Here is a 24,996-nt window from a genome sequence, read left to right on the forward strand (position 1 = left end):
GCGAGGTTTCGGGTCCTGCGGGAGCAGCCGCGTCGCTGTGGTTACGGGACGCGAGCCCTGCGCCGAGTCAGGGAGGCCGCGGGTTCGAGCCCCGCTCCGCCGGTGTGGGGCTGCAGGACCGCCCGGGCGGGAGGACCCCCAGGACCGTTGGTGAGGGGCTCCGGGCAGGTGCACCCTAAGGTGGGAGAGGCCCCAGAGCCGTGGGTGAGGGTCTGCAGGAGTTCCCCAGGACCCTTGGTCAGGGGCTGCACCATGGCGGGACAGCCCCCGGGGCCGTTGAGGCTGCGCTGAGGGGCTGCCCTGCCAGGCGCGGGCAACATCAGTGCCCCTGCCCTGGCTGCGGGAGCTGGGGGTGTGAGGCAGCGGGGCCGCGGGGTCCTCGGGGTGCTCTGAGTCTCTGGAGGGATTCCCAAACCCGAGGAGCAGATGGAGCCAGGTCCCCTGGGCATGTGGGAGCCGTGAGGAGATGGGGTTGGCAGCCACAGGCCTTTGGCCCAGGAGGTCATGATTAATTTAAACACGGAGTAAAAGAGCGCCCAGGGCTGTACGTGGCGCTCGGAGCTGAGAGCAGTCTGGCACAGCGAGTCCTTCCTGAGAGCTGCAGCTGGGTGAAGTTTACAGAGCCAGATAATTTTCACATTACATTTCTCTCTGTCCTCTCCCTGCGCCTCATGATTCGTCACTGCCAAAGCCCTCTGCTTTCAGTGGTGTTTTGAGAGCCGAGCCCTGAATAGCGCTCACAGCCACCACTGCTGTGTCCTGCAGAGGTATCTGGGAGAGGAATGGAGCAGTCTCATGTTTCTTGCCTCATTCTTTCTCCTGCAGAGCCATGGAGGTGCCTGCGGGGCTGGCTGGTGGGAGCGTGTCCTCTGCTGCAGCTCTTCCCAGCACGTCACAGCCAGCAGCAGTACAGATCACTGTCCTGAAGGCGCAGGACCTGGTAAAGTTCTTTGAAAATGTCTCTACTAATTTAATAAACGAGGCCAGAGAGATTCTGTGTGCTGGGATCCTGTTTGAGGCCAGGTGGGGGGTGATAAGGCTACAGAAGGGAGTGGTGGGAGTATCAGAGATTCAGGAATACCATACTGTGGGTTCCTCTCCCTGCTGAGGGTTTGTTCACACAGAGCAAAAGCCTGTGAGTCACATAAATTAGGGAATGCATCTCCTCAGCAGCAGTCCAGAAATGCTGGGATGAAATGTAACTCTCTGCCTCCTCTAACTGTATGTAAATGGCAGCTTTTTTTTAAGCAAAACACAGTGAAAATGTGTATCAGTGAGACAAATACCTCTGAAAAGATCTCAGCTTGGTTATGAAGTCAGATTTTCATCCCAGCTACAGCTGTTTAAACCATATTGAAAGCAACAGGGTGGCTCTGGGCTTAAAAAGGCTGTGGCTCCAGTGCCAGACTATGAGCTGGTGCCAATCAAACCATCACTGCTGTGCTTTCCATGTGAGGCACCCAGCTGTCCTTAAAGTCTCCTAGAGGAACTGGCATTTGAGAGGGAATGCAGAGGAGAAGCTCAAGCAGAAAAATGCAAATCCTTGCTTCTGCTCCAGCAGAAGAGAGCAAAAAACAACCCCAAAGCACCTGCCTGAGGCTGTTACATTGTAGTGTTGGAGCACCTCTCACACTGATAGACTCAGCAAACAGGTGAGAAGTATGAGGTGAGAGGAGGAAAAATAATGCTGGAAAGAATAAGCCTATGTATTGATTGCATTCAGAATGTTGCTTTGTGGTTCTGATTGCTCCATCCTGAGAAAGGGCTGTGGCAAAAGGAGGGGGGGTTACAAAAGGGCAATCACAACAACAACAATATGAAAAGAATTCCAGCTGTAAGAATGTGGAATCCACTTCCAGCTATAAGTGTGGAATCTGGTTAATTAGAGGTAGTGTAGAGAGAGATGAGAGAGGAGTCTTGGATAATTAATGGCACAGAGGAAGGTTAATTGGATTCTGTTTAGCCATTCATAGAATGCATGCTCAAGGAGACAGGGAGAGGGGCTGAAAATTAAAACCAAGTGAAAGAGATCTCTTTTTGTATAAGAGCCAACATGAAACTAATTACCCCAGTGACAGGGAGAGAGGGAGCTGAGGAAGAGGCTGTGGAGGTTGGGCATCCCTGTGGCTCAGCACTAAGGAAAAGTTGTTTGGGTACAATGGTCCTTGTATTCAGCCACTTCTCTGTGGATTGAGAACTAAACTGTGTTTCTCCTGCAGGGAGGCTCTTTGGTACTTGCTGCCCAGCACTCCCTCTCGCTGTAGAGGTGCCTGGTGCTGCCCAGGCATGCAGGTCCCCACTGCCACATGTTGTGCCCTCACCATCCCTCCTGTTTAAGCCCCTCCGTTTAGACATTTTAAATTCAAACTAGAATTTGAATCTGCTCATCCCTGCTTAAAGCAAGTGGTATGAAGGTGGTGTGACAACAAATTGCAGAGATCCCCAAAGAGCTTGCTGGAGCTGCTCTTTGATTTCATAGAATCATGGTATCATTAAGGTTGGAAAAGGCCTCTAGGACCATAGAGTCCAACCACTGCAAGGCCACCACTAAACCAAGTGCCACATCCACATGTATTTTGAACACTTCCAGGGATGGTGACTCCTCCACTGCCCTGGGCAGTGTCTTCCAGTGCCTGACCACCCTTACAGTGACGAAATTTTCCCTAATATTTAATCTAAACCTCCCTTGGCACAACTGGAGGCCGTTTCCTCTCATCCATTTCAGGGCATTCTGCAGTGACATGATATCACAAGCATCCCGTGAGCTCATCCCTGTAGCTCAGGAGCTACTTTCTTAGAGACAACAAACATCTCAAGCTTCTCGGAAGCACAAAAATATCAGTGGGGTATTTTGGGATTTGTTTTAGATGTGTCTTTCCTGGGGTGAAGCCTGGACCTCTCCATCTCCTATGCCAAGGCTCCTGATAATCTTTGGGGCATCACGGCATGGTGGAGCAGGAAATTTCCCTCTTAAAGGCAGGGAAGGGTGAGGTCCTAGCATGGCCAACATCTGCTGCTCTTGGTGGAACAGGCCCCCACCCGTGAGCCCTGTCCTGGGCACTGAACTGAGCTGCTGCCAGAGGAACTCGGCTCCCAGGCTGCTGCTGCAGAGGCAGGTGTTAATCTGCTCTTTTTTTGACAGAAAACTCTCAAAAGCGACGTGCTGGTCACATTGGTGCGTGTGGAGTACAACGGAGCAGTCCTGGGAGACTCCTCCAAGGCTGATGTCTTGCCAGACGGGACAGCAAACTACAATTTCACGACCAGCTTTGAGTGCAGTGCCGAGGGGCCCAACTCCTTGGATGTCATTGCGCAGAAACCGCTGCTCGGTAAGTCCCTGGTGGGTGCTGTTGGCTGCAGGAGTCCCTTGTTCAGGGATAGCACTTGAGCAGCAGCAGTGGGAGGATCTCAGCACTTGTGTTCCATCTCTGCCAGCTGGAAGAATCCCCTTCCATGTCGGCCTGTGCTCCTTTGGCTTCACTGTGCGTGTTGGCTTTGGGAGATGACAAGGAGCATGTGCCAGAGCTGACACAGACCCTTCCCAGCCCCCGAACTGCTGGTCTGAGGAACTCTGCCAGCTCCTCTCCTTTTATCTCCCTAGTGACTGTGGTAGAAGTGGGGCAAAAAGAGAAGAAAAAACAGGAGAAGACTGCGCCTCTTGGCCAAGCTGTGGTGGACCTTCTACCTCTGCTACAAGGTACAACATTGACTTCCACAGCCTCCATAACCACTTCTTGCTCCCTGGCACTTTTTTACCTTTGCTTATGGAACCTCGACTATAACCTACCTCCTTCTGACAAAGTGACCTTCATAGCTCTGCAAAATCTGGCTGGGGAGGAGAGGGGGTGGCATCAGTAACTCAGCATTAGGAGTTAGACCATGATTTTGTCTAGTGGAAGGGGTCTCTGCCCATGGCAGGGGATTGGAATGAGATGATCTTTAAGGTCCCTTCCAACCCAAACCATTCCGTGACTATGATTCTCTGCTGAAAGTCTCACTTTAGGCTGTTTGCGCTCCTGTTTCTTCCCAGGAGAGTGTTCATTGAAGGTCTCAGCTCCTTTGTATGCAGTGCCTGCCTCCCCATCAGAGAGCCCACGCCTGGAGGTCACGGTATGTGGAATTCGGAACTGTTCCTTCCCTCCTTCAGCTCTCTGCTGCTTTTTAATGGGAGGGAGAGCATGACTCAGCCACCTGGCTCATCACGGATATGGTGCAGCCCTATATGTTACAGGCTTGGAGGCCTTTCCTGCTCCCATTGACGTCTGTCCCTAGTTGCCTGTGATAGGTGAAGTCATGCTGGGAAATGTTAATGTGTGCAGCTACTGATTTGCTCTGGAAAAAAAACAGAGATGGAAATCACAGTGGTGAAAAACTCAAAAAATACAACACCTGGGTCACCTCTCCAGCTTTATTAGTTTTCCTTTCTGTGGTTAAATTATCTGAGTCCATTATTGTATGAGCTCTGGCTGCCTTTTCTGAAGGGTCCTTATTCATTCAGCTGGTTGCAAAGTACCCAGTGACTAAAATGAAGGGAATGAAGTATGAGACTGGGAAAGTGTGTCCAATTTTGCTGCTGAGCCTGCCTGCAGTGAGCACCAGGAGTGAATTGGAAGGGTGGATATCACATTAGCATCTCTGTGTTTAAGACGTTCACAGTGAGCAAGGTGGGGGGACACTCATTAGGGAGGCCAGGTAATAAATGCTGACCAGCTGGTTTTTCATTGCACACCATCCATCCAGGGCTGGGACAGGTAATTAAAGGCTGCACACAGAGTGTGGAGATAGGACAGAGGCAAAGCACGGCCTTCTGAATCACCAGGGGAAAAGCATCATTTTCCATCCTTGATGTTCCTTCTCTGTGGCTCCTTTTATGAGACCCTGCCTCATTCTCCATGGCTCATTTTATGAGACCCTCAGGGCACATGCCCTACCTCAAACAGGCTGTGATTTAAACAAACAAATACCACAATTGAGCCAAATTGATCCTAAAATTCCTTTCCTGTCCTGGTCTGTTTTCTTTTACATCTGAGATGAGGCATAAGATAACATTATACATTCTGGCCTTAGTTTTCTGCTTGCTTCTCCTTAAGACCAGGCAACTTATAATTGTCTAGTTACTGGCTCTACTTTATCTTTGTCTCACAGGCTGGCCTTGAAGTGACAGTGTGCACCAAAGAGCCCCTGCTCTCTGCCACGGAGTTCTCAAGTGGGAGCCTCCTGAGTGTCACGCTGGAGGCAGCTTATTCTGTTCCTGAAGCATTTACCACTGATTCCCAGCAAAACTACATGGCTTGTTTGCAAGTACCAGCAGCTGGTGAGGTGAGAATGGTCCAGGCATGGTGACAGGGGATTTGGGTTGTTCTCCTCCACCACAGAACAAGTGTCCAGGCACGTGGGCTGTACAGTTCCTGTGCCTGTGCACCAGCAGCCTTTGTTGAGAGGCCTTAGGGTCTCTGTGGCATGACATGTTTCTTTAACAGAAAGCTCTGCTTGGAAAGACTGGGATTCAACCTGGCAGCTTTTTTTCCACAAGGCTCTTTATATTTATCCCATTCTTTGTATGTGTGTGGTGGAGTGTGTTTTCTGAGCCAGGCCCTGCACTGCTGCTTAGCTTTGTTATCCCAGCTCTGAGCAGCTGGCTCTTGCTCCTGCTTCTGTTGGAAATGCAAATCCTTTGTTTCTCATGTCTCTCTAGAAGGAACTCCCCTTGCTCTTCAGGAATGGCATTGTGAAGGCCAGTGGTGAAAAAGAACCATTACCCCGTCCCAAAAACTGGCCCCTTGGTAACATCCTGGCCCCTGGTGCCCTGAGCATACCCAACTCCTTCATTGTTGGAGGGCCCTATGAGGATGAGGATGGAGAGCTCACCAAAAGCGAGGTGAGGAAGGACTGGCAGGGTCACAGATGGAACTGAACCAGCAGGGACTGAGAAAGATTTGTTATGAGGAGGTGGTTGGTCAGTCCCCTGTGCAGTGTCCAGGCACGGAGATGGTTCCCCTGGGACAGCAGGCATGCAGATTCACTGCAGGAGAGATCCCGAGGGGCTGTGTGGCGGGTCTGGTCCCAAAAACCACCCACACTGAGCTGCTGGGCTGGGAGTTGTGTTATGTGCTGTGAGCCAGGCTCTTAACACTGATGGTGTCTGCAGGAAGGGCTGCTGGCTTCTCTGCTGGGCTGGCCTGGCTATGGGGACTTGGACACCTCTGACTCACATGCTCTCCCAGGGAACATTTCTGGGGACGATGCAGGCTGTGGATTGCTGGCTCTGACTGGACTGTGGAGCCCTGGCTCTGACTGCATGCTGTTTCTCACAGGATATGGAATTCAGGATCCAAGCAGAAAGCACAAAGAGAATCGTCTGGGACGTGGAAAGGCGCTGTTACCTGGATGCTGCTGCAGTAGCTGTGTAAGGGACCTGAGGAAACCACGCCAGAACATGCTCAGATGAGTGACCTGAGGCTGGGAGCAGCAACATGCAGGTGGTCTCAGACCTCCTGCAGGTCAAACTGTGGCTCTGCCTCACCTCCCGTGGCTCCTGTTGGCCTGAGCAAGGGAGCAGCTTTGAACTGCCTTGAACTGCTGTGCTGGGAGAAGGTGGAGAAGCTGGAGCTGCTGTCTCCAGGCCACAAATGCTCATTCCTGTTGCCAGCAACTGGGGCTGGGGACTCTTTGAAAGAAGGGGCAACAGTTATGGTGAGCAGGCATGGAGTAGGGTAGGGTGGCCCACACAGCTCTCCTCGGAGCTGCTAATTAAATTTTACTGAATTTTCAATACATTAAAAACTTTCACTCCATGTGGGCACTCCTCATTTGCTTTTTTATTGGATAAGCATTACCTTTAGCAGCTCCAATATGCTCAAGATCAGGCTAAGTGTTCCATTTCTCTTTGAATCCTTCTATTTTCTTGGCCTCAGCTGCATCATGGCTGTGAGTTTCACAGCAAAATTACTCCTTGTGTAGAAATATTCCCTTCTATTTCATTTGATTTTTAAAATTCTTTTCCCTACGTGTCTCTTGGTTTCAGAGTCACCATCCACATTGCATGGGAGCTCAGGGTCTGCTTGCTCTGTGCAGTTCAGGATTTACACCAAAGTTAACCACGCTCCTTCTTGCTTGTTTTATTTCTGAAGTAACCAGGGGAGAGAGAAAACCGAGTGTGTCACTCTCTCACTTGTTTTATAGCTGGTTGTGCCATAAGTGAAAACAGCAGTGGGTGGAGGGGAAAAATGTCCCCAGCTGCCCCAAAGCACACATGTTCCTGTGGCCTGAGGGTGTTTGCTGTGGGCCTGGGTTGAAGCAAACTCAAGAGGGGCTGCTGGGGCAGAAGGGAGGGCGGTGAGGCTCTCCAGCTTGGTTTGTGCATGCCCTGATCCCTGCTCTGTGCCCAGGCTGCAGAAGCACATTGCGGAGTGTCGGTACTGGCCCGTGGAGCTCTGCAGGGTGTCCACGGCCCCAGCCAGCAAGGGCAAAGCTAGCAAAGTTGACAAGGTAACAGTGGGGAGGGGTATGCATTTTCCTTTTGATGCCTTTGTGATACCAAAACCAGCCTTGAACCGGCCAAAGCAAGTCAGAGAGCAGGAGGCTTTGTACAAAATCCCATTTATAGAGCTGTTAAATAGACAAAGGGTCATGTTTTTTCCTTATAGCATACAGACCTCTCCCTGGTGGTCTGTGGCAGCTGGGTGGAAAGAGGTCAGGGGAAGGGTGCTTATTAGAATCACAGAATCCCAGAATGGTTTGGGTTGGAAGGAACCTCAAAGTTCATCTCATTCCAACACCCTGCCATGGGCAGGGACACCTTCCACTAGACCAGGCTGCTCAGAGGCTTGTCCAGCCTGGCCTTGAAGAGAATGAAGGTAATTCACTGAGCTTATCTTTGGCCAATGGTGCTTTGGAACATCTTGAAGAAGTTCATGCCTTCTTTCTTGGGCTGTAGGTAAGTTATGATTTTGGACCTAAACCAGGGTGATTTAACAGAGGAACAGCCCCTTAGCTAATGGTTCCATTCCTGGCAGCTGGTAGTGTGAGAGCTCCTAATCTGTTCCATGGTAAAGTCATATAAATTGGTGTAAATTCCTTTCAGCACTCACCAGGGCCAAGATTTTGCAGTCACCTGGTTTCTGTCCAGCCCAAGATGCACAGGGTAGGGTTTCTAATCACACAGCTGCTAACTTTGCAGCTCTATCTCAACAAGACCAGCCTGAAGAATAGCAGAGTGCAGGAGTTAGAGAGAAAAGCTGCCCCACAGGGTTTGGGATGAAATTAATATTCTCCATATGGAATGACTCCAGTGTATTCATCCAGGTTGTCTCGGCTGTGTGCCAGTGACAGAGAGCCTCTGGCTCATCAGGTGCTTCAGTTTGCTGTGTGGCCTCTTCTTAATGGGATCAGTGACCCTGTTTCCCTGAGGAGGATAACAGTCTGTTCAGTATCTCAGTCCCTTCTCTGTGTTTCCAGGGAGATGAAACACAGATTTCCTTCCATGGTGTGGCATATGTCAACATGCTGCCTTTGCTGTGCCCTGGTGTGAAGGAGATCCGAGGAGCTTTCCGTGTCTTTGGCTACCAAGACAGTGAGGTGTTTGAGAAGGTGAGAGCAGCCAGGCAGCCAGAGCTCCAGCTCTGCTGCTGGGTTTGCACAGAGAGGTTGGGAGTGGACAGCGTGGGCAGGGGGTGTTTGGGAACAGGTATCATGGCCAGGGGACTGTTTGGGAGTAGGCAGCATGGGCAGGGGGGTGTTTAGGAGCAGACAGAGTGGGCAGAAGGTGTTTGGGAGCAGACAGAGTGGGCAGAAGGTGTTTGGGAGCAGACAGAGTGGGCAGAAGGTGTTTGGGAGCAGACAGAGTGGGCAGGGGGGTGTTTGGGAGGAGACAGAGTGGGCAGGAGGTGTTTGGGTGCAAGGAGCATGGGCAGTGGGGTACTTGAAACTGGATCTGAACCTTCACTGCTCTTCTGGTGATGGAGAAAAATAGTGATAAAAGCTCTTAGGTGCGGATTTCTCCAAGGCAGGGAATTTCTGGGGGTGTGTGAGCAGGTCTGGGGGCTTAGAGAGGCTTTGAATCTCACTCCACTCCCCCCTCTGCCATCAGCTGAGAGCTGTAAGAATGCTCCTCTCTCCCCAGTCTGGGCAAATGAACTGTGTTGCTGGGAAGAGCAAACAGTGGCTTTAAAAGGATTGCGTTACCCCAGGCAACCACCAAAAAAGCTGTCACTGGGGCTCTTTCAGCTCTGGCTCACCGAGGTTTATTTTTCTTTGCATTTCTCCCTCTCTGTTACTAAGAGTGACAGTTACATCTCCATTTTCCCACCCTCCTGGAACAGACCTGAGCTTGTTTCAGGAGGGCAGATGAGTTTTCCCACCCACGTTCCCTGTGGTCCAGGCGCAGGAGCCGGGTGAATTCCAGCCCTTCTGCTGTCTCCCTGCTCCCACTGGCTGCTGTAGAGCAGGGCTGGGCACACAGCTGTCTGCTGGGCTCTGCTTCCCCATAATGAATGACAGCATCTTGGCTGTGTGGTGTTGCTTGTCCTGTGGCATCTGTCACAAGTGAAGTCCTTCTCATTCCTTGGTGTTATGGATGCTTTTGGCTGCCTCGTGGTCTAGGCAGTCTCCATACAGCTGCTCCATCCCTTCCCCAGGATCCCCATAATTCTTGCAAGCCCAATTCCTCTAACCATGATGGGGGAACAGCCTGTCTAGGCAGTCAAACTCTGTGTAAACACAGCCTGACAAACCTATTTCTTGCCATTCCCTGTTGTGTGTCAGGGAAGCTGCTCCACACTGGGTGAGCTGAGAGCTGAGAGTTACTGCCAGGCAGGTGGGGGCACCCAAAAGTTTGCAGAGCAGATGTGGTGAGGGCAGCCAGATTCCTCTAACAATCCACATCACCAGGCAAGTCCACAGCCATGAGTCAGGTCTAGGATCCAGCCAGGAGTTGTGTCAGGATCATAGAGCTGGGTTCCAGCATGTCTATCACATAGCTCAGGCAAGGATCAAGGGCCAGTTCTCAGTGAAAACACAAATCTTGAGAGAAGATGGAAAGACCCTGCTGAGTCTCATCGTCCAACCTGAAGCTTCACAGCTACATGGGATCAGGGCTGGCCTGGAGCATTGGCAGCTGAACTTCTAGGGGAGGAGAATGAGGCTGCAAAGCTTCTTAATGCATTTAAGACCCCGATGATGTGTTTTGTGATGTGAGAGGTTAAGGCAAAGGGGTGAGGAGAAGTCTACTTTGTCCCTTGATTCTCTCTGTTCCCTCTTTTTTTCAGACCAAAAGTCAGCACAGTATTTTCTGGGAACTCAAGTCACATCTCAGTCTGATCAAGGAAGGGCTGGGGACCCCTCCCCTTCCCAGTAAGACTCAGAAGGAAGACAAAGATTCCAACAGAACGGTAAGGTCTTGGGAGGCACATTGCACTGTGATTGCTCTGCTCCCACGTCAGGGGTAGTTGGGGCATGCAGGAATCAGGGGTGGATGCAGGAACCAGGGATGGAACTGTGTTGCCTCAGCCAGCTAAGAGATACTGTCACAAAATCACAGAATTTCCTCCACTGGAAGGGACCCACAAGGATCATCGAGTCCAACCCCTGCACAGGACACCCCAACAATCCCACTCTGTCCAATCTCTCCTTGAGCTCTGGCAGCCTTGGGGCTGTGACCACTGCCCTGGGGAGCCTGGTCAGTGCCCAACCAGCCTCTGGGGGAAGAACCTTCTCCTTATATCCAGCCTAACCCTGCCCTGACACAGCTCCAGCCATTCCCTTGGGTCCTGTCACTGGTCACAGAGAGCAGGGGTCAGTGCTGCCTTTCCCTCACGAGGAATCTGCAGACCCTGAGGAGGTCTCTCCTAACCTGAAATCTTAGCACTGAACAAAGGTACCATCTCACACACTGAACTTCCAAAGATATGAGATCTATGGAGACTGAAACAAGAGACATCTTTTTCTGAATCATTACAGAGCCCATCCAAAATCCAGTTGTCAGATGGCACTGGAGGACCTGAAAGTACCAGAATTTGCAGCGTTGATGGACAGGTAATTATGTTTCTCCAAAGAGAAGGAGATGCTAGAGCATCACTGTGCTGGTGTCTCACACCTTCCACACAATTAAATTCCTTAAGAGTGAGTTGGCCAAGGGATATTTCACATAGATGCTGTCCCAGAGTTCTTCCAGTGATGTCCAGCTGGAGATCAGACAAGCATTGGGCCAGAAGGTCTCTGTAAATTATCAGGCATTTATTTAAAAGGGTTCCTTCATATTTTGGCTTCTTCCTCTGAATGCACATTCATTCTGCAGGCAGATTGATTGTCCGGGCTCTCTCCTTTTTCCTAACCTGTTTTCTTGAGCTGAGTTTTGCTGCTGTAACTCATTCTGAGGGCGAGCCATAAAACAAGCTGTATCTGTGCAGTCTGGAGATCTGTAGCTGTGTGCTCAGTATTTCATCGTGCCGGGAAGGCTCCAGACAGCACGACAGTGAGAACAGTGTTTATCTTCACAGCAATACAGTGAGGCAGGAACGTTCCTGGTGCTGGAGATAAAGCTGGACAAGGCCTTGGTCCCCAAGCGGCTGCGGGAGGAGCTCACCCGCCGGTGCGTGAGGAGGGGCTGTGCTCTGGGGCTGAGGGCTCATTTCTGCAGGGTAGGAAGGGGGCTGTACAGAGAGCTCCCCCCTGGAATGCTCTGCAAGGACCAACCCAGGCCATGAGACAAAGCCCACGGGAATCAGGGGGAGGATTTGGCCAAACTGCTTCACAAGTGGCATCTGGTGTGTTGGGAAAACACTTGTTCATCCCAGCTGGCATCTCCCTGCCGTTCCTCTCGAAACAAGAGACAGCAGAGCAGCACAACAGTGTCTGTGTTCCTGTCTGGGCTTTGTTTCCCACTAATCCCTGTGTGCTTGCCTTTTACCTGTGAGTCCTGGCCACCAGCATGGACTGTCCAGGGTAGTACTGCTGTAACTTCACCAGAACATTCTGTCATTTTTACCTTTTCAGAAGTTTTCTCACAATGTTTACTTGATTTTTGGCTTTTATGTTAGTTTTCATGTTGTTCTGCTGCTCTTTCATCTCTGCTACTTTGAGTCTTCCACTGTCTGTTTGATTTGAGGCAGTTCCTCCCTGCTGTGTTATGGGCTAGGAAAGGACCAGCACATCTCATTTATTGAGTAAAAAAACAGAAAATGCAGCAAATGAATAAAGTATAACAAGTGCAGATCCGTGTCTCTCTCAAACAGAAGTATCAGCCATTCTTTGAAGGGAGAGTATGTGTGTTGTCCTCTGTGCTGCCTACTGTCTTCCAGGAGGAACAGGTTGAGGAAGGTGAATCCCCCTTAGAACAGACCTTTCCTGGCCTTTTTTATACCATTTCTAGTGCAATGGATGTGAGTTCAGGGTAACTCCTCGTTCGCCTGCTGTGTGCAGCTGAATGAGGCATGTGGCACCTTGGCTCACTGGGTTATAAGGACTGAGAGTGTTCTCATATCCAGCAAGCAGGAAATGTTGATAAAATCTCAATGAATTAAGGCTGTTTTGGCACCAAGGATTTTAATTCCACAATCTCACAATAGTTCAGGTTGGAAGGGACCATTGGAGGTCACCTAGTCTGACCTCCCTGCTCAAGCAGTGTCCCCCAGAGCAGGTTACTCAGGGTCATGTCCAGATGCCTTTTCGATATCTCCAGGGAGGGAGACTCCACAGATGCTCCTGTGCCTGTGCTCAGTCACCCTCACCTTGATAAATCTCAGTAAAAATTATAGTAACCCTAATGAAAGGTGTAATGTAACTAATGTAACTCCAGTAGTGGCCCAGACAGGGTTGGTGTGGTGTCTGGGGGTAGGTGGTCTAAGGTTGGTGTCTGGTGTCAATCTGTGACCAGGGGATGAGGTGCCACAGCTGCACTGTGTGATGTTGGGAACTGATGGATCAGGTGACTTGGGCTGTACAGTGATCAAATTTTTCAGAGCTTTCTTCAGGGTAGTTCCTTCCTTACAGCTGTTCTGGCAGAGCAGGAGCTCTGAGTTACAGATCTGCTGCTCCAGCAGTGTTTTTGATTGCCAGTAATAAATGTTAACCCTGCTATGATGAGCTACAAGCATCAGTTGTAGGGATCTGGCCTTGACAGTTCACTGTTGGTCTGGCATCAGTTTTCCTCCCAGGTCTCTGTGAGGTGTCTCAGGACACGATGGCAGGTTGGAGCCCTCGCACTACACGCTGCCTGTGGCCACAACAGGCTGCCTTCCCTGGCAGTGGATCTGGCTGATCTCTTCTGTGCTCTCATTAACAGGGTCAAGGAGATGATTCCTTCTCGTCCTGCACTGCCTGCCCAGACTGAAGGAGCCAAGAAGGTACGTGCAAGAGTGTGTGACCTTGCCACCACTCTGCCACCCATCCTGCCCTCATTCCTTTCCCACAGGGGAGTCTTCATTCTCAACCCTGCAGCAACATGTAGATGAGGTTTGAAGAAGATGATAGTGCAAAGCCACGAAGATGGTGGAGGGTCTAGAGGGGAATAGAGCCATATAAGGAGTGGATGAGGTCACTTGCTGTGTTCAGCTGGAGATGTGGAGACTGAGGTCAGACCTCATCGGAGTCTGCAGCTTCCTCATGAGGGGCAGTGGGAGGGGCAGCTCCAATCTCTCTCCCTGTGACCAGGGACAGCACCCCAGGGAACATCTGGAGCTGTGCCAGGGCAGGGTCAGATTGGATCTCAGGAAAAGGTTCTTCCCCCAGAGGGTGGTTGGGCACTGACCAGGCTCCCCAGGGCAGTGGGCACAGCACCAAGGCTGCCAGAGCTCAAGGAGCGTTTGGACAATGCTCTCAGGGACATGGTGGGATTGTTGGGGTGTCTGTGCAGGATCAGGGGTTGGACTGGATGATCCTTGTGGGTCCCTTCCCACTCGGGATATTCTGTGATTCTACAATTCCATGAAAGACCCAGAAAAGGAAACTTCTGGCTGTGTTATCTCCATGTTAGTGTGCCTTGGGAAATCATTCCTGGGGTACATCACCCATGTTCACAGCACATACAAAGGGAAGAGATGGAGCAAAGGAGGGAAGGCAGCAGTGAGGGGATGTTTGGAAGGAAATGGGATGCTGGGGAAAGAGGCTACCAGAGCCTACTGTTTGCCCTGGGCAGTGCCAACAGTTTCTTGTCTCTGATTAGCCCATGTGCTTCATCAGACTCAGACAAACATGAATCAGCCCTGACCACTCTCAGGTCACCCAGAATTCTTTAGGACCAAGATTATGGAGATTACAGGCTCTGCTGAAGAAGGCTGGCTCCTGGCCTTAAAGGCTCCCAGTAAATGAGATATATTTTACTCACAGACAGTTATATTGCTATAGAAGAGACAGCAATGACTGAAATACTGGGTCCTTATTAAAAAATCTTGCAGGAAGGAGCTCTTTTGTGTTTACCTGTAGATATTTTCTCAGCCCTCAGGCGTGGACAGGAAAGGATGTGTGACAGACTAATTGAGTCAGGTGGAGTTAATGGGAGGCGTGGGCTGTGCCAAATCAAATACATATCAAGGCTGATTGCATAAGTGACTTGTGAAATGTAATTAATTAATTTCCTAGGTGGTGGAAGATTATCACAAACGTGTCACGAGCGTTGCCAATGCCATCCTGAGCGAATACCACAAGCTCTTTGGGAAGCAGCTGCCTGACCAGGGAGCAACAGACCACCAAACCCTGGAGGAACAGAAGCGTCAGCTCAACTATGAGCTCAACACCTCTGGGAAATATTTTGCTTTTAAGGAACAGCTAAAGGTAAAGGCTCATTTGTGCTGTTCTGTCCCAGCAGTTTTTCAGTGAGGAACTGCTGCTCCATGGTGGTAACTCAGGATGATGTGGTGTTCCAGAATCCCCTCCTGCCACTCAGAGCTGTTACAACAGGCACTGGGGGGACAGGATTCACCTCTAATGGAGGAGGTACCAAGCTGCTTTGGTCCCACACCTGGAGAACACTCCCTATGAATGGGAGCCCCATGCTCATAACCTGAGGAAGGCAAAGCTGATATCTCACACACCCCACAGTCTGCCCTGGCAGGAAAAGGGAGTTCCCCTCTCTCAGCTGCTCAGCCCTGGCCATGCTCTGACCAGAGACCCCCTCTCTGTGCCAAGGGGATGAGGCTTCCACATGCTGTCCCTAAAGGGGCACCAGAGTGTCAGGGAGGTGGGGAAGGAATTCCCTCTGCTTGCTTTTTTTCACTTTTAACAGTGCTAGGCTGGATTTATTCCTCAGAACTAAGTTGGAGCTTCAGGCAAAATCAGTGTGTTCTGGCTCCTTCTGATAATGGAGCTGGTGGGGGGCACAGGGAGGACCTTCCTTGTCCAACAGTCCCATGTCTCCATAGTATCCTGTGGTGAAGATTGTGAGGGAGAAATACCTGAAGACCACAGCATTTGAGACCCAGGAGGAGCTCCAGGCATTCCTCAGTGAGCTCTACGTGTACCTCGTGGAACAGATGCACGTTGCCCTGAACCAGGTAAGGAGAAACCTGGGGCACTTGGGCCACGACTTCACTGTGAATCCAGGGCAGGTGAAGGACTGTTGCCTTCAAGACAGAAGCAGGCTCATGTTTCCATTTCTGCAGTTATCACATGAGCCCCAAGCCACAGTCAAGGCAGGGTCCAGTGCATCTGCATCCTGCTGCTACAAAATCCTGATGGTGGCATATGTGTGAGATGCCACTTGTAAAGCTGCTGTAGCTGGTGGCTGGGTTTGTGCCTCTTGCCACTCACCTGGGGAGAGCACAGACCTCCAGCATGAGCTGGGGTCACCAGTGAGTGGCACCACAGAAGCTTGACATCACTGTAAATAATCATAGAAACATGGCATAGTTTGGGTTGGAAAGGACTTTAAAGCTTGTTTTACCCCCTGCCATTGTCAGGGACACCTTCCACTAGACTGGGTTGTTCCAAACCCTGTCCAACCTGGCCTTGGACACTTCCAGGGATGGGGCAGCCACAGCTTCTCTGGGCAACCAGTGCCAGGGCCTGACCATCCTCATGGGGAAGAATTTCTTCCCAATATCCCATCTAACCCTGCTCTTTGGCAGTGGGAAGCCATTCCCCCTTGTTGTGCCTGTCCATGCCCTTGTAAAAATGGATATTGCCCTGCTCCTGTGTGGCAGAGGGACAGGAATGTGTCCCACCACAAAGAGCAGCTGGGACAGCTTGCCTTTCCCTGGTGTCCAGCCCCAGCCATACTGGTCTGTACTGGGTGCAGTGCTGGACTGGGGTCACATGAACCATTCTCCCCCTCCCCAGTAACACTGTCTCACTCCCTACCAGCTCCTCTCTGAGGAAGGTGCTTCTCCCGCCCCTCCATCCCGCACCACCCAGGAGCAGCTCGGGCTCTTTGCTCGCGAAGCTGAAGCCAACAAGGACTACAAACTGGCCTCTCTGTACCACCAGCAGGTAAAGGAGCCTCTGTCCTTCCATGCCCATGTCCCCTGTGTCTGTGCTGGCAGCAGTGTGGGGCCACTGGTGACAGCTCAGCCAGCCTGGACTGTGGTGTAGGGAGGAAGGAGCTGAACGTGACCGGGATACTCAGACTGGAATGGGAAGGATTTTCCAGGGAAATGCTGCTCTCTGCAGGATGTGTGACTATCCCTGGCCAGGTCGCTAAGGACTCATATATATGAGTATTGTCCATTCTTGAAGCTTGACAGAGCTCAAGAAGCATTGGGACAATTTTCTCGGGCACAGAGTGTGACTCTTGGGGATGGTTCCTGTGCAGGGCCAGGAGTTGGACTCGATGATCCTCATGGGTCTCTTCCAACTTGGCATATTCTGTGATTCTGTGACTCCAGCCTCAAGGCCAGGGGAAATGGGATGAGCTGGTCCAAGAGGCTTGCTGGGTCAGTACTGGGGACACTGAGCCCTTGGAGGGGGTCAGCTGGAGCTGGAGGGTATGTGTTAGGTGGAGGAAGCTTAGAGGAAGTGGGCTTCCAGCACGATCCCAATTAAGGGACACCCTCACATGTGATAGGCAAGGGCTTGATTCCTGCCAAACTGGGCTGGGGTGGTCAAGAAAGTCCTGATCTCTGTTGTCTAGAGGATAACTCAGGACCAGCACAACATCCAGGCCTGGCTGGACTATGGAGCCTTCTGCCTTCTGCACGAGGACACCACCAAAGCCCAGGAATGCTTCCAGCAGGCTCTTTCTGTGGATCTCCAGCACGTCCAAAGGTGCTGAGCGCTCCCAGTGGGTTGGTGGGAAGGTGGGGGGTGTCCCCCACACCACAACCTGGGGCCTGCAAGGCTGACTGGCCCCTCTTGCCCCAGTTTGCTGCTCTGTGGGATCGGGGCTGTCATGCTGCAGCACTATGAGGATGCAGAGGTTTTCTTTGAGGATGCCTGCTGCTTGGAGCCATCCAGCATCATAGCCTGGACCCTCTCAGGTACAAAGCCAAGCCTACCTGGTCCTCCAGGTGTTCCTGTAGAGCCAAGCATTTGTCCTGCCCCCAGTCCTCTTCTCCTTGCTCCAATCTGAGAGCTAAGGCAAAGATTTTGCTAAGGGTCAGGTGTCTGCTTGTGCTGCTCTGTCTGTCTCCCACAGGTTTGTTTTATGAGCTGCAGAATAATAATGTTCAGGCAGAAAGGAACTTCCGTGAGGCCAAGAAGCTCCTGCAAGTACAGCTCAGTGAGGAGAGAAGAATTCCCGAGGCTGCTGAGGGAGGAGAAGGGAAAAAGGACATTTCTCCCAGCACAGACCCAGAGGAATTCTTGCCAGGTAATGCTGGGCAAACCCAGGAGGTGCCCTGGCACCAGCAAGGAGGGGCTTGGAGCTGTGTGGGACGTGGTAAATGGTGGAAGGAGGGGGATTTCTAAGAGGAGAAATACAAAGGGCGAAGGAAGAAGATGTGGACTGTGAGCTGGAGTAGAATTCCATGAAAGCTGTTGCTGTGAGTTCCCAACACAGCTTGGAAAGCTCTGCCTCACCAATTCAAGAGCAAACCAGCAGCTTCCTCTGGAGCCTTGCTGAGTCCAGCCTGAGCTGAGACTGTCCTGAGTCCCAAATGTTTGGCCAGGCTGCAGGAAATGCTGGCTGGCTTTTTTTTTAATGTTGTCACTACTCCATGCACAGTGCCTCAGGCCAGCAGGCTCATGTCATGTGTGGTTTTTGGTCCCTTCTGATTATGAGGGAAGGGATATTCATAGAATCATGGAATCACTAAGGTTGGAAAAGGCCTCCAAGATCATTAAGTCCACCTGTTAATGCAGCACCACCATGTTCACCACTAAACCATGTTCCCAAGTGCCACATCCATATGGCTTTTGAACACTTCCAGGGATGGTGACTCCACCACTGCCCTGGGCAGGCCAGGGCCTGACCATTCTTTTAGTGAAGAAATTTTCCCTAATATCCAACATAAACCTCCCCTGGCACAATTGGAGGCCATTTCCTCTCCTCCTGCCTCATTTATACCTGTTTCTGGCTTCACATGGCAACCTTGTACTCAAAACCCCAGCCCCAGGTATTGCCTCCTGCGAAGAAATTTCTTCCCACCTTTGAAAATCTGATAGATCTTTTATATTTTCTCTCTTCCCCGTTTCTTGTGGAATCATGCTCCCAACTGGGAAGGTTTATGGCAAACCCTTTACAAATAATGGTTGTTGGGGGTTTCATTCCAGAGGGGGTTCCAGATGGCTCAGCTGACAAACTTTCAGAGGTGGTGGAGCCTGCCCTGGCCTGTGTGACATCCAAGGAAGAGGCTACGGCACCAGAGACAGCCCTGGAAGGTCAGGGAATGGGGACCTGGTGTGCAAGGGAGAGCCCAGTGCTGGGAGATAGCCTTGTGGGATCAGTGGGGAGTAATGTGGGAGCAGGGAGCTGTGCATGTCACAACACCAAGGCCTGTTCTCTCTCCCTAGCCAGGGAATCTCCAGGCAAAGCAGGTTCATCCCAATTTTCAGAGCAGCACATCTCAGGATGGACAGCCTGAATGCAGCTCTCTCTCTCATGCCATGTACCCAATGGCCTTCCTCTGCTGTTGGAATGTCTCTCTTCTGGGATGCCTGCTCTTAAACTGTCCCTATGGATCTCCTCTGGTCCTGTGGTGTGTGATCTGCCTCCTCCACAGCTCCACTCCCCAGTGGATGGTGGACATGGCAGTGCCAGGTGCCTCAGGGCCCCTGGTTGGTTTGGGGAGGCAAGACCCTCACTGAAGTTGTTTTTGACAAGCATCGTTCATAAATTCCCACCTTTTCCTCTGAATTTGGACTGGAAAATAGTGGATCAAGAACATTACTTCTTTTTAGATCTCATACGAAACTTAAGCCCTTCAGAAAGAAATGCTGAGTTAATTTCTGCTTCAGCCTCCCCTGCCACCTCCTGGGTTTTACACCATGTTACTGGGATTCCTCTGTCCCCACCAGGATCTCAGGCCCTGCTCTGCCTCCAGAAATAAATCCCCCACTTAGGGACTGACAGAGACACGTCTTCTTGCAGCACCATCCCTTGATTCAGGACCTCACCAACCTCCCTGCACAGTCTTCATGAAGGCAGTGGAATTCCTGATGAAAGTCAATGCTATCCAGGTCAGCTCAACAGGGAGTGGAGGAGTGGGAAGGGAGGTTGGTTTATTCCCAAAAAGCTGGTGGCATCTTCAGTCAGCCTTGTTTCCTGGGCTCAGGGAATGAGCTGTGGCCACTCCAGATGCTGAGCACAAGAGGGAGCAACGCCACCACTGCCCAGAGATGCAAAACTGTGGCTAGGGAGAGCATTCAGCCCAAAATGCTGGTTGTGGACACAGCCATCTCGGGCAGGTGAGGCCCTCAGGGGGCCTCAGCCCAGCACTGCCTGCTGCAGAGGGAACAGCCAGCTCAGAAATGGTGCAGTGTGCTCCTCTCTGTACATTCAGAGGCAGGAGCCATTATTGTGATGTTTCCAAGACGCCAGAACCCCTATGATTCAGCCCCTTGTGTGTGTCAGAGTAATTTTTGTTCACCTATGGAATGTCCCTGTCCCACACAGTTATCTCTGGGGTCTCTCTGATTGTCATGTTATGCTGCCTGCCTAAATTCTACATGGCAGAATGAGTTGGTTAAAGCAAAACAGAAGTAATCATGGAATGGTTTGGGTTGGAAGGGACATTCAGGTTCATCTCATTCCAATCCCCTGCTATGGGCAGGGACACCTTCCATTAGACCAGGGACACCTTTCATTAGACCAACATTCAAAAGAGGGAAAAAAAAAATCTCCCATGTGTTTTCTGTTCATGGAAGTTAAACAGGTTGTCTGTCAGCCCCCTGCCCTGTCCTTCTGGTGTGCCTGTGGTTTCCCTGCTCCCCTAACCACCACCTGTGCCCTTCCTCCCCAGTTTGTTCACAAGGCACTGGCCCACGAGCTGCTGAGCCCCCAGGGAGGCCCCAGCTGTGGGTATTACCTGGCACTGGCCCGGACATACCTGCTGCAGGAAGATCTCCCCAGCTGTGAGCAGTGTCTGCAGGAGGCCGTTCGCATTGACTGCACGGTAACGCCACGTGTGGCCCTGGGGGGCTGCAGCAGGACCCCACCCAAACACTGCAGCCACCTGTGCTGGTGTGTGTGTGAACCCAGAGCTTCGTTTCCACTTTACAATTCAATGTTAGTCCACGACAGTTTCAGCAGGGAGAGCAGTCACACCAGGCTGTGGCTGCAGCCCTGCCCTGCCTGTTATCCTATTCATTCCTTGGCCTCCTGTCACCTCCTGCACAGACAGGCAGCATCTCTGAGCCTGTCTCTGCCTTTCCCTCTGCAGTGTCTGCCTTTCTTTTCCCTTTGGGTGGGTATATCCTGATCTCATTTCTCTTGGTGCATGAGCCAGGCTCTGTTTTGTGAGAAACAAGGTTGCTATTCAGCAGAGAGGGAAGGTGGCTCTGGGGAGGCAGGTTCAACAGAAGGAGGGAGGAAGGTGACACCTCGGAATGCTCTGTGGCTGCTGACTGTACCTGGGAGCCTTGTGCAGGCCAGGACAGTGGGCAGGGAGCTGGAGGGGGGATCCCATGGTTAGTGTCCTGCAGGCAGCCCACCAACTTCAACTCTGTGTGTAAAACCTGCCCTGCTATCATAGAATCATGGAATTGTTTAGGTTGGAAAAGCCCTCTAAGATCGTTGAGACCAACCGTTCCCCCAGCACTGCCATGTTCACCACTAACCCATGTCCCCAAGTGGCACATCCACATGGCTTTTAAATCCCTCCAGGGATGGGGACTCCATCTCTGCCCTGGGCAGCTGTGCCAGGGCTGGACAGCCCTTTCGGTGAAGAAATTTTCCCAATATCCAATGTAAACATCTGGTGCAATTGAGGCTGTTTCCTCTTGTCCTGTCCCTTGTTCCCTGGGAGCAGAACCCGACCCCCCCGGCTCCCCCCTCCTGTCAGGGAGTTGCAGAGCCAGAAGGTCCCCCCTGAGCCTCCTTTTCTCCAGGCTGAGCCCCCCCAGCTCCCTCAGCTGTTCCTGCTGCTCCAGCCCCTTCCCCAGCTCCGTTCCCTTCTCCGGACATGCTCCAGCCCCTCAATATCTGTCTTATTGTGAGGGGCCCAAAACTGCCCCAGGGCTGGAGGTGCCTTGGCAGTGCCAGCACAGGGGGAATTCACTGCTCTGCTCCTGCTGGTACAGCCCAGGGGCCACTGGCCTTCTTGCCCACCTGGGCACCCCTGGGCTCATGTTCAGCTGCTGCCAACTGACACCTCTAGGTTCTTTCCCTCTCTCCCTGGAGAGCCTGGAGTGCCACAGGGGGTTGTTGTGATAATATAATTAAACACTGCTCAGCTCCTCCTTTCTGCTGCTTACAGGTGTCCCAGCCCTCCTCCCAGGTGTTTCTCTTTCCTGTCTCCCATCCCTGTCTCACTCCTGGTTTTGTGTGCACAGAACCCAAATGTCTGGGCTCAGAAAGGACACCTGTGGTACCTGAAGGGGGACTGTGGCCAGGCAAAGGAGTGCTATGAGCGAGTGGTCAGTTTTGTGGAGGATGCTGTGGACATGCACTTTGTCTACCTGCGCCTGGGCTCCATCTACCTGGAAGAGAAAGAGGTGAGGAGCCAGCAGGAGTGGTGGAGGGGAAGTTACCACAAAGCAAGTTGCTCCCCAGCAGCTGTGGGGAGAGTGTGTGTCGGAGTCCCACTGGAGATGGGGTGTTTGGCAAATCCCTGAGGGGGGGGGCTGCCTGTGGAGTGATGTGCTGATGCAGAAGCATGGCTCTCTCTCCCTGGCAGTATGGCCGGGCCAAGCAGATCTACCTGCTCGCCTGTGACAACTCTGCGTCCTGTCTCACATGGCTGGGGGTGGGGATCGCCTGCTACAGGGTAAGTGCCACTGCCTTCATGTCATCTGTGCTTTAATCAGTGCCATGGCATGGGACACAGGGCTGGCTTTTGCACGATCCCCCGGATTTAAGTAAAGCTTGGCTGCCTGTGACCCGTGGCTCCACAGGCCATCATGTCCTGTGCACTGTCACAGTCCTACTGTGGCACCCGGGCTGCTCAGATGGGCTGTGTCACTGCTCAGCACCTGCTCTGGGAGCAGCCAGCCTTCCCCCTCATCCCAGCTCCAGCCAGAACCTCCTTCCCCAGGGTGGCATGGCAAGCAGTCTGGGCTCTGCTCCCAGCGCCTGCCTGCACATGACCTGCATGTCACCACCAAGGAACTGAGTGGGATGTCAGTAGGGAGGAATCTCAGTGCTTTCCCAAGGGAATCCAGCACATCTGAGGGGCTGCCAAGGACACCCAGCCACCAGCAGCGTGGTATCTCCCCAAGGAACACCTCACCACGTTCCTCCAAGGGAGTTTGGCCAAGGGAAGCAACCAGGGAAGGAACTTGGACTTCTGTTTCCCCCTTGGCCAAATGTGCAATTCCTGAGGGGCTGTGGAATTGGGCCAGGGAAGTGCAGCCCACCAGGCACCAGCTACCCCTGCCTGCCTGGACCTGCTGCACAGCAGGAATAGGGAGCAGGAGCACAGCCATGTTTCCTCATGGAGCTGGATCACTCAGTTCCTGGAGGTGAAGGTGTTTATGCTGCTTTCCTTTTAGCTGGAGGCTGATTTGAAAATAGTGTGTGATCCCATGGGGGTCAGCAGTGGGAAGTTTGTTCTCCAGACTGGAGAGCTGGATGCTGGCACTGAGGATGACTGCTTGTCTCTGTCCTAAATCCTTTCCTTGCGTCCCTATCAGGGGAACCCTGCTAGGAGCTTTTGATGCGCTGATTTCTTCTGCTGTTAGAGCAATGGCTGTTCACTTCTGAAGCTCCTTCTGCCTTTTGTCCATGCCTCTCCTTGTCTCCCTCAAGCTGGGAGAGCTGGTGGAAGCAGAAGATGCTCTCTCTGAAGCCAATGCCCTAGATAACACCAACGCTGAAGTGTGGGGATATCTTGCCCTCATCTGTCTGCGAGTGAGTGCCCAGCCCCGGCCAGTCCGATGGGGAGGGGGGTTTCCAGGGGTTTATTGGGGGGTTTATTGGCATCTGCTCACAAACCCGAAGATTATGGTGTAGAGCTCAGTGGTAAAAAGTCTGGAGGCAGTGCTTGGGGAAAGCAAAGTGTTCAGATGGCAAAGGCAGAGCCCTTCCTTGCTTCTTGTCATCCCCTGGGGCATGTCCTCCCTGCTGAGCTTCTTACAAATGTCCCTTCTTTGAGATCTTGTACCTTTCCTGGGGAAGGGGCACTGCCGAGGCACCTCCAGTCCCGGGGGCAGTTCTGGGCCCCTCACGACAGGAGGGCGAAGCTCCCGAGGAGGGCTCTGCTCCCGAGGAACAAGGGACAGGACCAGAGGAAACGGCCTCAAATTGTGTGGAGGTTTAGATTGGATATTGGGGAAATTTCTTCCCTGAAAGGGTGGTCAGGCCCTGGCACAGCTGCCCAGGGCTGTGGTGGGGTCACCATCCCTGCAGGGATTTAAAAGCCGTGTGGATGTGGCACTTGGGGACACGGGTTAGCGGTGGCCTTGGCAGTGCTGGGGGAATGGTTGGAATTGATGGCCTTAAAGATCTTTTCCTGCCTAAACGACCCTACGCTTTCCTCCCTGGCGGCTCTGTCGCTGTCGCAGGGCGGGCGGGAGCTGGAGGCAGAGCAGTGCTACAAATACACCGTCAAGGTTCGTGTCTGTACCCCCGCAGGGGCCGCCCGCCCTGCTCCCTCCACAGCTGGAGGCCCGGCTGTAGCCCGGGAAGCTCCGTCTGCCGCCGGTGTCCCGGCCGGGCTGAGGCACCGCACAGCCGTGTGCGTGCCGGGGGTCCCGGCGGAGCCCGGCCCTGACCGCCCTCCCCTTCCCCGCAGCTGGGCCTGCGGAACGACGCGCTGCTGCGGGAGATCCGCGCTGCCCAGCGCCGCTTCGGCTTCGGCGACCCGGCGTTCTGAGCCGGCGGGCACATAAAGGCCCCGCGCACCCAGCGCTCGTCCCGCCTCTGTCGCGATCGTGTCGCGACACCGGGGAGGGGCGGGAGGGGGCGGGGCGGGGGGGGGGGCGGGTCCCGGATCACGTGACGGGCCGTAACGCGCCGCCGATTGGCTGCGGCCGCGCGGGACGGTGAAGCCGGCGGGCGCGCGCCATGGCGGCAGGTTTGGGGGAGAGGGCAAGGGGGGGCATGGGGTGGAGGGGAACGGGTGTCCCGGGGCATGGGGGGACATTGAGGGGTTTTATTGGGGTGTCACGGGGATGTTGGGGACATGAGGTGGTTATTGGGGTGTCACCGGGGATGGGGGAACATGGGGGGGGGTATTGGTTTGTCACCGGGGATGGGGGGACATGGGGGTTTATGGGGGTGTCACCGGGGATGGGGTTATGGGGGGTTATGGAGGTGTCACCGGCGATGGGGGCCATGGTGGGAACGGGGGGTCACCGTGGATGGGGGGGCTATGGGGGGTTATGGGGGTGTCACTGGCGATGGGGGACATGGGGGGAACGGGAGTGTCACCGGGGATGGGGGGGCATGGGGGGGTTATGGGGGTGTCATCGGGGATGGGGAGTCACCGGGGGACCAGGGAGTCACCGGGGCTGGGGGAACACGGGGGTAAG

General features: G+C 52.9%; 1 protein-coding gene across 5 annotated transcripts; it reads left to right on the plus strand.

Annotated features, from left to right (window-relative positions):
* Positions 1 to 58: 58 nt before the first annotated feature.
* Positions 59 to 24,371, plus strand: CFAP70 (cilia and flagella associated protein 70). Of its 5 annotated transcripts, none has more exons than XM_027738014.2 (28): positions 59 to 150; positions 826 to 940; positions 3,143 to 3,329; positions 3,602 to 3,697; positions 4,031 to 4,110; positions 5,146 to 5,319; positions 5,696 to 5,878; positions 6,315 to 6,406; positions 7,389 to 7,488; positions 8,458 to 8,589; positions 10,266 to 10,388; positions 10,957 to 11,031; positions 11,496 to 11,587; positions 13,280 to 13,340; positions 14,575 to 14,766; positions 15,354 to 15,485; positions 16,294 to 16,419; positions 17,060 to 17,193; positions 17,290 to 17,405; positions 17,564 to 17,737; positions 18,640 to 18,747; positions 19,457 to 19,545; positions 20,328 to 20,480; positions 21,859 to 22,020; positions 22,203 to 22,292; positions 23,273 to 23,374; positions 24,028 to 24,075; positions 24,258 to 24,371. In XM_027738014.2, the coding sequence occupies exons 2-28, from the start codon at positions 830 to 832 to the stop codon at positions 24,336 to 24,338; spliced, it is 3,213 nt and encodes a 1,070-aa protein (XP_027593815.2). In that variant the 5' UTR covers positions 59 to 150; positions 826 to 829; the 3' UTR covers positions 24,339 to 24,371. The 5 variants fall into 5 exon arrangements, with proteins under 5 accessions (XP_027593815.2, XP_039239574.1, XP_027593818.2 ...); XM_027738015.2 differs by having other exon boundaries at positions 97 to 180; XM_027738016.2 differs by lacking the exon at positions 59 to 150 and adding an exon at positions 416 to 436.
* The last annotated feature ends 625 nt before the right edge of the window (positions 24,372 to 24,996 follow it).

The sequence above is a fragment of the Pipra filicauda genome, unplaced genomic scaffold, assembly GCF_003945595.2.
Source record: "Pipra filicauda isolate LSUMZ 115617 unplaced genomic scaffold, ASM394559v2 scaffold319_size1146426_pilon, whole genome shotgun sequence".
NCBI lineage: Eukaryota > Metazoa > Chordata > Aves > Passeriformes > Pipridae > Pipra > Pipra filicauda.

Excerpts from the sequence above, each read along its gene's own strand:
- CFAP70 (XM_027738014.2), top strand. The coding sequence starts at position 830 with ATGGAGGTGCCTGCGGGGCTGGCTGGTGGGAGCGTGTCCTCTGCTGCA. Across the intron at positions 6,407-7,388 it reads GATGCTGCTGCAGTAGCTGT|GCTGCAGAAGCACATTGCGG; the intron begins GTAAGGGACCTG and ends CTCTGTGCCCAG. Across the intron at positions 17,738-18,639 it reads CCCAGAGGAATTCTTGCCAG|AGGGGGTTCCAGATGGCTCA; the intron begins GTAATGCTGGGC and ends GTTTCATTCCAG.